The sequence below is a fragment of the Mixophyes fleayi genome, chromosome 10, assembly GCF_038048845.1.
Source record: "Mixophyes fleayi isolate aMixFle1 chromosome 10, aMixFle1.hap1, whole genome shotgun sequence".
In the NCBI taxonomy this organism is placed as follows: domain Eukaryota; kingdom Metazoa; phylum Chordata; class Amphibia; order Anura; family Limnodynastidae; genus Mixophyes; species Mixophyes fleayi.
Window position 1 is genome coordinate 14,659,325 of NC_134411.1, and position 14,360 is coordinate 14,673,684.

A 14,360-nucleotide genomic window follows, 5' to 3' on the forward strand; every position below is an offset into this window, starting at 1 on the left:
AGATGTTGCCTATAGCAACCAATCAAACCAATCAGTTATCATTTATTTAGTACATTCTACAAAATGACAGCTAGATTCTGATTGGTTGCTATAGGCAACATCTCCACTTTTTCAAACTTGCAGTTTGGTAAATATACCCCTTAGTCTCTTCTAGCTTTCCGTAGTGACAGGAAATTAGAAATGCTGCCATGTAGTATATAGTACAGCCCTTCTCTTGTGCCTTTGAGCGACTTCCCAAGCTGAGCCTGAAATATATAATCATAAACATTTCGAACAACATGGCTGGTAAATTTGGGCTGCCTTGGAGTACTTGAGGAAAAGAAGTTATTGGTAAGCATTATTCACCTCTTTCCTCTTTCACCCTCTGTGGCAGCCATTACCATGGGATGTACCAAGCAATAAAAGTAGGGAGGGCAACAAACACCAGATCAGTCATATATGCTGCATAATTATTATTATCATTTTTATTAATCTTATTTATAGGGCACCACATGAAGTCCACAGCACCCTACAGAGGACAAACAACAAGACAGTACATGGTATAACAGTACAATACAGTAAACAAATACAACTACAACTCACAACACAGCTACTAATAGCCTGGGTAATAAAAGTTAGAGGTAACAAAGACAGGAGGGAAGAGAGCCCAGCTCATTAAAGCTTGCAATTTAAAGAGAAAGGGGAAGACAAAATATTGACCCATTGGGTGAGCTAATGTAGAGGGATCTGAGGACAAGGAGCAAGAGAGGGAGAGATGGAGGATGAAAGAAGGTGAGGTATACTACATAGTAAAATGGTAAAGTGGAGGACTGGCAGGGTTTTCTAAACATGTGGGTTTTCAATGACCATTTGAAGTTATACAGACTAGGGAATAGTCTGAAAGAACGAGGGATATTATTCTAGTGGTGGCGTGCAGCACGGGCAAAATCTTGGATAAGGGAGTGAGATGTGGTTACCAGAGGGGAGGAAAGGCAACGGTCATTTGCTGAGCAGTGGAGTTGGAGAGGGTCTTGTACATGAGGGTGAGGTATATGAGGAGGATTCTGTAGGGGAAAGGGAGTCAGGGTAAAGCTTGGTAGAGAGGGGAGGCAGATGTGGAGCAGCAAAAGAGGAAAATAGTTCTAGCTGCAGCATTAAGTATAGATAGAATAAAAGCGAGAAGGAAGCAGGGGGAGGCCAGTAAGGAGAAGGGTGCAGTAGTCAAGATGAGAAATGTTCAGAAAGTAGATAAGAGCTTTGGTAGTATCCTGGTAGAGGAAGGGTCTTATACAGGCGATATTGCGAATCTGGAAGTGACAGGATTGGGCAAGAGATTGAATGTGAGGGGCGAAGGAGATGGAGGAGTCGAGAACAGAGGAGATATTGGTGTTGAAAAAAGAATTGTTCTGTCAAACCAACTATGGGACAAATACCCAGTCAATATAAAATATATAAGGATTATAATCCTCTTTCTTGACTGGGGTGCAACCTTAAACACAAATATAACATAGCACATAAAAGGAACAGTAGTTTGTCAACAAGATGCACCTTTTAATGTTAATTATGGATGTCACAAAACGTCCGTTTAAAACATAACTTTTATTCCTAATAAATGTTAAAAAAAAATGACCTGCTAAGTATTAAAATAATATTGTGCTAGTGAAAAACAATTAATGTGAATTAAAATAACTGGGTGCACTCAATCCGTTCTCTTGGATTGTGTGGGGTTAAAGATATGTAGCGAGTTCTTTGCTATCTGGGATAATTTTCCCTTGGATGTATTTCAATTAAGTTCCTAGTCAGTGTACAATAATTATGTGCTGGATCAATGTTGGGCTACCCGCCACTTAAGATTCCAAAAACAAAATTGATAACTGAACATTATAGAGCTGGGATAAGTTCACTTAGTGTAGTGAGATTGGCTTCTCCCCAGTTGTAGGAACGGAATTAAGGTATCTATATAAATGAGTAATCAAACACAGTCTATGGGAGGTGGCTTGCTATCTGCCTCCTAATTGCTCCTTGTTTACTCTGGATTTAATGGAGCTGGTTCTCCATGAAAATAATCCTTTCTGTATTTGACTAATCCAGCTCTATTAAGCTGTATCGTAAATCCGTCTGCATAGTCTATGGGGATTGAATTGCTGCCTGCCTCCTATGTCCTCCTTACATATCTCTGGATTTATTGGAGCTGTCCTGCATAAATAACTCCCTCCAAATTAAAGAGAACCATGTGCACCGAGCAAGTACGCCGAAGCGCGTTTCGCTAGGTGGTGCTTATTCAAGACAAGATAGTGGTGTTGTCAACATTGATAGAGAGGACGTGAGGGGAGGAGACTCTTGATGGAGGGAAGACAATGAGTTCAGTTTTGTCCATTATAAGTTTGAGAAAGCCTAATGAGATGGCAGAGAGGCAACTGGACACCCAAGAGAGGAGGGAAGGATAGAGAATAGGAGATGAGACGTTGAGTTGAGTGTCGTTGGCATAGAGGTGGTACTGGAGTATGAAGGAACTGAAGAGTTCACCCATGGAGGAGGTGTACAGAGAAAAGAACAGAGGGCCCAGGACAGAACCCTGTGGGACTCCTACGGGAAGGATGGATGATGATGAGGAGGAAGCAGAGAAGGAGCGATTGGCGAGGTAGGATTTCAACCACGAAAAGACGTTGGCAAAAAGACCAATGGTGTGAAGGGTGTGGAGTAGGAGAGGGTGATCCGCAGTGTCAAAGGTCACACAGAGGTCCAGGAGGATAAGCAGGGAAAAGTGTCCCTTAGATTTGGCCAAGAGAAGATCGTTGGTGACTGTGATCAAGTCAGTTTCTGTGGAATGAAGGGGCAGAAGCCAGATTGGAGAGGATCAAGGAGGGAGTTGACAGAGAGGTAGCTTCTGAGACGGTTTTAGACAAGCTGCTCAAGTATTCTGGAGGCAAGGGGAGAAGAGATATGGGGTGATAGTTAAGAGAGTGAGGTGGTTTCAAGATTGTTTTTTTTAAGAATGGAGAGGGACAGAATGAAGAAATTAGTAAGGTGGCAGCGGGTAGTGGGGGGGGGGGGGGAGAGAGCCTGGTCCTCCATATTGGTGTCCTTTAACTCTGGAGGTGGTCAGTGTGTGCACCCCATTTTCAAATTTGAATTTCAAATACCTATTTCTTTGAACCACATTTGATTCCTAAGGAAGCAACTACCAGTCCCTGTGTAGCCAGCCGCCACCAACAGTGTATCACCAAGACCAATTCAATCTAGTAACAAAAATATCAAACTGATACCTGTCCTAACTTTAGCTACTGAAAGGAAAAAACACCAGGGCTGCACTATATACTACCTGGGGGAGTTTCTATTTTCCGGTCTCTAACTAAAGCTAGAAGGAACTAACCCATTCTGAAGGCTGCCACGGAGGAGGGTAGTGGAATCAAGACATTAACTGGCTAATTATTTAACACTGTAACACTCTGTACATCAATGATTATTATTGACATACTGCTTAGAAATGAAAACATTCTGCCCCAGACAACTGTGGCAGGTCTTATTACAGACAAACCGTGTGCAGTTTTGCACTGTTGTGTCCACTTCTTAGAAGACAAAAAAAAATAATTAAAGCCAATACCACATTTAAGAGCATCCCACTTTCTTTCACTGTTGTCATTTATTTCACTTTTATTGTCTGTAACTACTTTTAGAAGATAACCCCTCTGACACAGCGAATAATCTGTCATCATTGGATCTACATTTTATTAAATGACTTTTGTCATTTTGTCTGTTTCAAATTAGGTCACATAACCTGTATAATGTGTGTCAGTAACAATATTTAAGATGAGTTGGTGTGTTTTCAGATGTTTACGTGTTTACGTATAATAACCAAGTCTGTAGTTTCCCAGGATTGCAATAATTTGCAGGTATGAATTACATGCAGTGACACCATTCTCTGTTTCCCGATATTACACATACCTGTTTATTTTGTACGTCAAAGACCATGTTAAGTAATCACTGAGGCGCCATCTTTTAAATGGGCAGCGGATCACAGTTAACAAAGCTAAACATGCAACACTCGGAAGCTTCATGCCATTGCACGAAGTGTGTTCAAATCTTGTTATTATCATGATGGGACTCTAAGCTCTGTGATTAGATGCTGTGCAATCTACAACCTGTTTTATGTCGAAAGAGTCGCTAGCGTTGCCCTAGGTAAAGATGGCCGATAGATCTCGCCTCACGTGTCCAGCCACTGGTAGGAGGTGGGGCCGTTCCCTTGGCAGCGCTGGGGCCGGTGACGTCACGCCAGTATAAGAGGCAGCGGGAGGCGACACTGCGTCAGATCGATCGTGTTATAGAGAAAGAGACTCCGAGGTTCCCGCTTCAACAGTGATTGGACGGAACCCTCCATCAGGCACCATGAGCTCCCAGATCCGACAGAATTTCCACCAAGACTGCGAGGCAGCTCTCAACCGCCAGGTCAACCTGGAGCTGTATGCCTCCTATGTGTACTTGTCCATGGTGCGTACCATCTGCGCTGGTGCTAGCGGAGACATGCTGCAGGGTGGGCTGTGCAAGTATGCATTGCAGTCAGGGCCTTTTTAACAACATTGTGGGCCCCTGGGCAAAGCAGTGCACCGGGGCCCCTAAATATAGATATATAGATGTATATAGATGTACTTGCTCAGTTACCCTTGTAGGTTTGGTTTTTTTGTTTGTTTTTTTGCAGGTTTTTTTTTTTTTTTTGCAGGATTATTTATTCTCATTAAGAGCCTTGCCTATGGGCCCCCCTTGTTCGTGTGAGGCTCCTGGGCAGCTGCCCATCGTGCCCAATGGAAAAGATGGCCCTGATTGCAGTCATACCTCATCTGATGGATGGCATAGGAATAGGCAAAGGGGCTGTCTAGGTACTGTGGAGCTTTCAAATCTGGTGTAACCTGATGGCCAGGTGGCTCTCATGGTGTGCTGGGTCTTGTAGTTCTACAGCTTAACTAAGGCTCACAGCAGTTAGTGGTTATGGGCTGCATTTATATATCGGTGCCAGTGTCCAATGTGCCTGGCTTGTGGCACCTGCTTGAGTTTGTTATTCTTGTGTTGGTGTCTAAGATAAGAGATGCCCTTGTTTTCTGTAACATTTTGCTGACTCATATTGACTCAGAACTTGGTTGTTTCTAAATCAACAAACAAGATCTTGTGTAATGGAACAGTAGTGGCAAGATGAGAGGCCTGTTCTTGGACCCAGGTGACCTTTATATTGGTTGTAAATTATTGTAATTCTAGTACATATATTTGTTTAACTTGCTATTTTAATCTCAACAGCCTTTAGTTCTCCTAGAAACTATCTTATACCCCTTTTGGGTATATGTAACATGGGTGAGAACTGGATCTATAGTATGAAAATGCCACTAAGACTCTGGACCTCTGGAATGTTTAAATAACACTGGTACCTGTACTGCATTACCCATACAAAACACCAGTGAGACTTGTCTGTTATCACCTATGGATGTGTTGTAGTGAATGAGACCAGTTTGTTATCAATCCCAAGCAGATGTTTGTGTAGACCAAAGGCGAAAGGTGTGGTCTGCTATGGCTTAGCAGATGGCAGCCTATTATATGGTGCACATGATGGAGCCCATTTTTCTGTATGGTTTCTTAAGAATAATTTAAAATGTAGTTATTGCTTGTGTCCTCGAATGGCCTTTATTTTTTGGGGTTTTTAATTTATAGTGTCTCTTGTAAGTTAACTAGCAATGCTGCATTCATGTTTGTCATGTTTGCTTATATGCTTATCTCTTTCAGGGATGGTTAATCTTAATGGGCACATTGGTTTGTCAGTAAATTAAAGCTGCTCTATCAAACACATCTTGGGTAGTAAGAATGGATCATTTTGAGCAAATACAAAAATGTATTCAAAGTCTTGTTTACTGCCATTGTTTAAGTAGTTTATATATTGGTGGTTGTACAGAAGGTTAAATGCAAAGACTATTGTTTTTGTTGCCTCGTGCGTGCAGATTCATTTACAAAGACATAATGACCTCTAAGATTTGTATACGTGTGATGGGAGGGGACATGTGTTATACATGGATGGGAATGTCTGATTGTAGTGCTCTCTGCTGGACATGATGTAGCATTGAATGCTTCAATCTAAAATAAATATTACTGTAAATGAATTGAATAGACTTTGTTTTATGAGTAGTAAGTATAGCTACACTGGCAGCTTATGTTTAAGGTGTAGAACTAAGTGTCCTTAAGACTGAAGCATGATGACCACTTTTCTTGTCTGTTAACACACAAGCACATATTTGTTTTAACACTTGAGTGAATGCTGAAGAATGTATTGAACTATAGTACTGAGTCAGCATTCCTGTAACTGACTTGAGACAGAACAAAGCATGAGTAGTTATTTTGGGGCTTAGGTTCACTTGAGTGAAAAACCAGGACGCCACCCATATCGCCTGAAGTTTGCACCCATAAGAAAAGACAATACTTCCTCTATTGTCTCATACAACCTAACTTGGATAGACATCTGTTTTTCACTATTTATTTGCATCAGGTGTTTGATGTAGAATAAAAGCCTTGCACTGGGGCTTTAGATGGGTGATCACTGAACAAATTTACTTGCCAACGACCCTGGCCCAGTTGCCCAGTTGGGTTCATTTGGCGTGCCAACTGAGCAAATATTGTTTAACTGAGGTGAAATTCTTGTGCCAAGCTGGCTGTACTTTGCTCATCTCTAGCAGTAACAGTTGCACTGTAACTAATTAGAAATTGCTTTATAAGTCTATAATCAAACTATCACTAATCCATCAAGACGATAAAAAAAATGAGTTTTCAAAAACAAAACCTACCCTATGAATTACTGCTGCCTCATAGACTAAGCTCTAGCAATCCATAGTGGCTTGACTTTTAATAGTTGTAAGGTAGAAAATTATTCAGATTCCTCAAGGAATACAATGTCCTGCTTGTATATCAAAATAAAGGTAATTAATCCAAACACTGATATTTGCCAGTCCGTCTAGGGTTAAGTCAAATTGCAGTCTGCACGTTTGTTTTGTCAGTCTTCACCATATAAGAGGAGAGGTTAATCAGCATTCTTTCTACAATTTGGCACCCATGTTAACTTGGGCTTCTCTGTTCCCTAGTCTTATTACTTTGATCGTGACGACGTGGCATTGAAGAACTTTGCAAAATACTTCCTGCACCAATCCCATGAAGAGCGTGAACATGCGGAGAAAATTATGAAGCAACAGAACCAACGTGGGGGACGAATCTTCCTGCAAGATGTGAAGGTGAGTAGGTCTTAGTAGGTTGTGTGTGATGGTGGACTTAATGGCCTGTACAGTGCCTGGTTGTCAATACTATGGGCTGGTTACACTATGCATTCAAAACATGCTGTTCTGTTAACTGGAAAGAAACTGACCTGTTTAGGAGGATAGATTAGTTTAAACAAACGCTAAGTCTGCTGTTGGTAGAATCTGGAGCTTCACAATGTCCGTATGACCAATCTTCATGTTTATTATAGATGGCAGCTTAACTAGGTGAGAAACATTTTGGTTAATTTCAAATGTATCTGATACCTAGACAGATGTTAATGCTCTTATACAGATAAAATGTATTGTTAATGTGTGGTTCAAGATCACATGGCTGTCTTTGCATTTGCACAGATAAACCGTGTATGCACGCCTGAAGTGTGAACTGTATTGTACCTGACGTGCTTGACTAGGGTGTTGCCATCTTGTCTGCCAGCATAGCTCCAGAGCTTGTATTTGTGTTGACTGAACGGTCTTCAATATTCCGGTCTTGCGTTTATGCGCCATTGGGCGTTTCCCTGGACGTGTTCTTACAGGACTCAATAGCAGCTGCTCTGCAGACTTGTCATAGCTGGTTGCATTCAAGAATCACATTAGACACACTAAAACATTAGATGTACTTTAACCCCTGTACTCATGCAAAGTTCTCTGGTTTTAATTCATTAGCAAGTGGGCATATAGCAAGTATACTATATTGTGCATTTTGAGATACAAGTTTCCTGGGGAAAACGAAGACTGTTAGTTACCTGCTACGCCCCTGCAGAGGTTGCTGATGCAGATATCCCTAGAAACACCTGTCACTAATGCGTGTTTATTGGAGATATCCTCTTCTGGTGGTGCTGGTCAATGGGATGTGTACACAGTAAAAAAGGAAACTGAATAACGTTTCTGTAAAGGACATTGGTGTATATGTGCCTCCAATTTTTGTGGACCTCTAATGTAGAGCAAGACTCTGTTTTTGGTGGCTTTTCTGTGGTGGCTGTTTTATTTTGTGCAGAGGTTTTGTGAATGCACAAGTCAAGTACAACCTTAACCTAATCTTTGCTTATCCCTTATGCAAGAAGGGAGTATACCCATAGAGCACTCACCTGTTTCGGGGTAGAATGCATTGCAGGCCATCAATCTGTAATAGCGCTCTATTGTGACTTATGGACAAGTTTAGTGTGACAAAGCCCTCACGTGCTGTGACAACCTGATTCAAGTAACAAGGTGGGGTCCTACTGAATATGCATAGATTAAAGGTTAGAGAGAAGGGTGTCATCACTTTTGGCCAACCCTAAATTACCTCCCCTTCTAGCCAGAGATCCAGGAACATGGGTGGAGGATGGCAGAGAATCTTCAATACCCAGTTGGTTCAATACCGCTTATTTGGGGGTAATGGTGGGTTTGTTTAAAAAGAATCGTAACAGACTGGATATGTGGACTGTAATACAGAAGATCTGTCTGATTGCCTAGTGTTGACTTGTGATTTCAGAAGCCAGATCGGGATGAGTGGGGCAGTGGTCTGGAAGCCCTTGAATGTGCCCTACAACTGGAGAAAAATGTTAACCAGTCGTTGTTAGATCTGCACAAACTGGCTACAGAACGGAACGACCCTCACGTGAGTACAAGACTGTAACTGGAGGGAATATCCTATTGTGTTTGGCATTCTGTAAAACTTTTTACACTAGTAGAAAGTTGGCACTGGTTGTTTACAGAAGTGGAAGTTCAATCAATTTATAGGCTGGTTGTTTATCATGTTTGTTTATATAGCGCCAACATATTCCGTAGCGCTTTATCTACCTTTAATCTATAGGACAGCATAAAATGCCTATTTTTAACAATCTTAATTTGGTCTGTCAACTTTAAAAATGGCATATTTAGAATGAGGGTTCCTTTTGAAAATGTTAGACCCTCAAATAACCCTTTCTACCCAGTATAGAATACCACTTCCACTTTTGGTTGCCTTGCTGAATTGATGAAGGTGTCTTTATAATCTACAAATTAACCTAATGGTAAAATAAGTGATAAGTTCCAGGAGCTCAGCACTTTATATCTGTTGGAAGGGGTCATGTAGTATCTAATGTCATGTAGTGGTCATTCTGGATTTTGATGGCCTATTAATTCGTGCTTGTTTAGGATAAATCTAAACTCCACCATCCCACAGGCTTGCAACACTGATCTTTTTAGCAGAAAGGTCACTTAATACAAACTGATGAGGAAACCAAACGGAATGGACTTTAAAAAAACAAACAAACTATTATATAATGTTTCAAGGCTATGCAAAATACTATGCTGATTAGGCTTGCCATTAAACCTGATTACCTAGTTTGCAGTATTTATGTACCAAGTTCTTGGCAGCTTGAATCTGACTCTTCTAGGAATGACTTGACTCTATCCTTGATGTCTGTTTGTTCAATAAATGTCCCCCTCCCCACAGTATCTGCAGAATGTAAGATTGTATTGACAAATACTTGTAGCTCTAATACTTGTAGCTCTATAATTGTGTCCTTTCTATGCTTCTATATTGCAGTTATTTTACTGCAATTGAACTTGTCTGTAGAAAAGTATAAAGAACATTTAGGCCTGAGTGTCAGAATGGCCCAGTTACACATCGAGTCCCTCTATCTAGTATAGGACAAGATTTAAAATGCAGTTCTACTCTTGTTAGTGTCCCTGACTCTTTCATGATTAAGTTGAACATTTTATACTTTCTATTTGCTAATGTTCTTTAGTAACACTGATTCTTACTAGTTTAATATGTTCAGGCCGTATACAAAGTCTTAAAATACATGGCGATTAGAAACCAGGATATCTGTTCTATTGCTTGTCTATGTTAAGACCTTCAAGGAAGTGTTTAAGCTATAATCTCTCTCCTCAACAGCTCTGTGACTTCTTGGAAACACACTACTTGGATGAGCAGGTGAAATCAATGAAGGAGCTGGGAGACCATGTGACCAACCTGCGCAGAATGGGAGCCCCACAGAATGGCATGGCTGAATACCTCTTTGACAAACACACTCTAGGGGAGTCCCATGACTGAGCCCCTACCTCTCTCCTGCTTCATGCACTCTCTCCTCTAATATACATGTTCTGTTTATTTGTTAAATCCTGTGTTCTATTTCTCTGCTATATTTTGCAACCAATAAAGTTATTCTACAAATATTTCAAAGATGCACCTGGCTGTGCAAATATTGAGTGAGTGGGGGTGGGAAGCTTCATGCAAGTCTGAATAACAAGTACTTTAACTTATTCTACTGTTGCCTCTTCCATGGTCCTCTTGTGTCCTGGATCATCAGATATCACAATTGGTGATCTCAAACTTTTCACGTACCACGTGTTCATGGGTACATACACACCAGCAACTGCTACAGGTGATGTCCAAAGGAAGACTTTTCAAATCCAGATGCACTCCAGGATAATTAGGCACTTTAACTTTATCCATGGGAAGAAACCAAAATCACCAGGGAACTCGCACAAACCAAGAGGGCACTTTGCATTGTTGCACCCTAGAAGTTGTTCCAACCAAACTCATCATCTTGCCTTCCCCAATACAGTCTAGGGGCTGTAGGTAGGTACAACTAGCTAAGGTATGTACCTTTGCAAACATGGTATCTGTGCAGCAAAAGCAGAGTAAGGTGGCATTAACAAAATCATTACACAATGCAGGAGCCCCCCTGAGTAAAAGACAAGGCAATGTGGAGATATTTAGCAATGTTAAAGCTGCATATGAGGGCTCCATGGTATTTGACTGGCACAGATGGAGTTCTAGCCTCTGGTAGTGACTGGTTCTGTACTTGGCATTGGGTTACTGTGGTACAGGCTGTGGTAGCTTGAGTCAGTCATGTGCTTGATCAATGGCATTGTCCTAATTTTTTTTAAAAAAGGCTAATGAAGTTGCTTTAGGTATTGGTAGCAATTGTAATCTGGTGGTTGACTAGTGTGAAATTTGCAGTTAAAATATCAATGTAAATGGTTCTTATCCTGCTGAACTTCCTCCATTTCCCCCCCCCCCACTCAAAAAAAAAAAACTGGGCGGCATTGTCAGCTATCCAAACCTTCTTGGCTTGTATGATTAGGCACTCAATCAAAACAAATACAAGCCTGTTACATCAGTGCTGTTCAATGTAGGATCAGCGTTCCAGTCATTGGATGACTCGCACAATGTTTTGAGATTTTGTTTATAATATTTATACCCTCCCCTTGCAAATTTCAATCCAGTTGACTGAAAGCGCTTGCGTCTGATGTAGTACACACGGTACAGGGTGGTCCATGAGAGTGGAATCGCCCTTTTAAAACATAAATGATAATGTAAATATTAATCCAATGTCTACACACATGATCTGGGAATGGTGGAAAACTTTTTGGGGTATGTGGCCAGGATCACCCAGATCCTGTGTAGATGCTGGATTAAGTCTGTTTCAAAAGTGTTTCCACACATGGACCACACTGTATATAAAACTTGCTGTAATGGCCAAATGGCACACTTAAATAAAACAATATGTAACATTGCGAGCAATGGCAGAAAATGGCTTAGTATGTATCATCTTGAGAAATTATGAACATGTGTGACAAGCATATTATATGGATCTATTGGTTACACAATGAACGTACTTGACTCATCACCATTTATTTATAGTGTCACTGATTCCGCAGCGCTGTACAGAAAACTCGCTCACATCAGTCCCTGCCCCATTGGAGCTTACAGTCTAAATTCCATACAGAGAGGGAGAGATTAGGGTCAATTTAGATAGCAGCCAATTAACCCACTCATATGTTTTTAGAGTGGGAGGAAACACATGCAAACACGGGGAGAACATACAAACTGCACACAGATAAGGACATGATAGTAGGTAGGTAGTTTTAGTTGAATTGTAGAAGCCAATTCACACACCTGGATTTCTACGGAGAGTTACAGCAATGAATTGGTAGTCTGAATTTTAGGGTGGGGTGGTGATCAAATTCAAAGTTTGTTTCCTGTAGGAAGAGCAAATGGATCTTACTCTTGACAAGTAATCTGAGGATATTTGGTCTTTTCTTTGGAAATTAAACATCCCTCCACATTCAATTATTTCATTTTATTACTCGAGTATAAAAGGCTTAGAGCTTTCTTATAATCTAGCTGAAGCCAAACCGAGAGGTATACGGGTGAAGTTGTAGGGAACTTGGTATAGGGTTTTTCACCCAACATATTTTTATGTTTTTATATTCTGCATCAGTTTGGCCATTACAGTAGGAGGTTTGTTTATATTGTGTACACCCTACGCCACGCCAAAGATATCACTATCCCTAATGGAGGCACCAACAAATGAATTGGAGGGGGAAGGTATAAGTGCATATATTGCACATTTTGAGGTATCTTAAAGGTCCAGATCAGAGGACTGAACCATTTTATTGTGCTTGATCTACACTATTGTCCCATTGTTCTCTTGCACGCACTACATACATAAATAATAACCAGACATATGCATTGACGTAGACAGGATCACACCCAGTCCCTAGGTAGATCACTCGCGGAAAACAACACACACAGGCTATTATGAAGCTGGTGTCCTTGACTCTGCTTGTGTGTTGTATGCATAAGAAAGCTGACGGTGTAAAGACCATGTACAGGTAGCATTGTAGTGAAGGAGAGGAGGTTTAACCTGCAGCAAGACTCGCCCAGTTCTGGGTTTCAGTAGAATGTGTATGTATTTGGTGTGTTGTGATTTAGCGTGGGTTGTGTTATGGGAAACAGAATGACCAGGGACTGGTATTGTGCCCATGACCAGATATTTCCTGTCCTCACCTTTTTGCTTTGGTTTATAGATGTGATATTTCAAATAACTCTGCTCTATTTTTAGAGTGCACTAGATATGCGGGCAAATAGTGGACAAAACTGTGTGGCATTTAGGAGCCAGTTATACAGGTCTGGGAGCCATCTTATTAGGGTGGTGCTCTTGTCATTTAGATCTTTAAACATTACCCATAGATGGTAGGTGCCAAATGTAATTGTTCAGTTGTGTTGTTGACCTTGATTCTGGGATTTATACAGCCCTGAGTTATGCAATCTCAGCAGCATTCATTGTGGCAATCTCATCTCTTTCATCAAAGGAAATATAATGCCATGTAGATTATAAATAGGTGACAACACCTGTTAGTATTTCCTGTCCTGCATGTGTAAGGCACACAGCAATGCAATATTCTGCACAGACTTTTACATAGCTATAGTTGTGATGTTACTAGGTCAGTTCATTAAATTTGTGACACATTCAACATAATATAATCCAGATAGACTGAGTTCTAATTTGACAATGCTAAATGTTTAAGCTTTGTTCTCCCCCCTCTTTATCTGATAGAACCTGATTCTTTGGCATATACATATTGTGTTTTGATTACCCGTTGGCTGATAAGTCCTCTAGACTTTGTGGGTTCTACACCTTTAGCAGCCCCCCTTCTTATAGCATGCAATGCGATACCAATACTCGGTTGCCTCTAGGACCAGTTTAGACTATTTGTGGGTGTGGCATAGTGGTTAGCACTTCTGCCTTACAGCACTGGGGTCATGAGTTCAATTCCCGACTGGCCTTATCTGTGTGGAGTTTGTATGTTCTTCCTGTGTTTGCGTGGGTTTCCTCCAGGTGCTCCGGTTTCCTCCCACACTCCAAAAACATACTGGTAGGTTAATTGGCTGCTAACAAATTGACCCTAGTCTGTCTGTCTGTGTTAGGAAATTTAGACTGTAAGCTCCAATGGGACAGGGACTGATGTGAGTGAGTTCTCTGTACAGCGCTGCGGAATTAGTAGCGGTATATAAATAAATTGTGATGATGATAGATGGAATACAGCAGGAAATCAGCAGGGAGCAGGATAAAGAGAAGGAAAATGCTGGGACACTGTGGATATTGGTGCAGATTTCAGAAGCAAGGTCCAAAGGCAGGGATAATAGGCTGAGAACTGGGGTGGCAGTAATGTGAGACAGAACAGTGAACAGAGCAGGGGCGCTGTTACAGTTACTGTTCTCTATGCAATCAGGTAAGAGCAAAGCGGTACCTGTGGATGCTAATTGGACTCCAGTACTAGGTAAACGACCATCTAAGAGAGCGTTGACGCCCACTGCTGTATCTAACGCATATACTACCAGCC

General features: G+C 41.1%; 1 protein-coding gene across 1 annotated transcript; it reads left to right on the forward strand.

Moving 5' to 3' along the window:
• Window positions 1-4,259: 4,259 nt before the first annotated feature.
• On the forward strand, window positions 4,260-10,407 carry FTH1 (ferritin heavy chain 1). Its single transcript, XM_075187931.1, has 4 exons — window positions 4,260-4,467; window positions 7,089-7,235; window positions 8,731-8,856; window positions 10,120-10,407. The coding sequence occupies exons 1-4, from the start codon at window positions 4,366-4,368 to the stop codon at window positions 10,276-10,278; spliced, it is 534 nt and encodes a 177-aa protein (XP_075044032.1). The 5' UTR covers window positions 4,260-4,365; the 3' UTR covers window positions 10,279-10,407.
• Window positions 10,408-14,360: the final 3,953 nt, after the last annotated feature.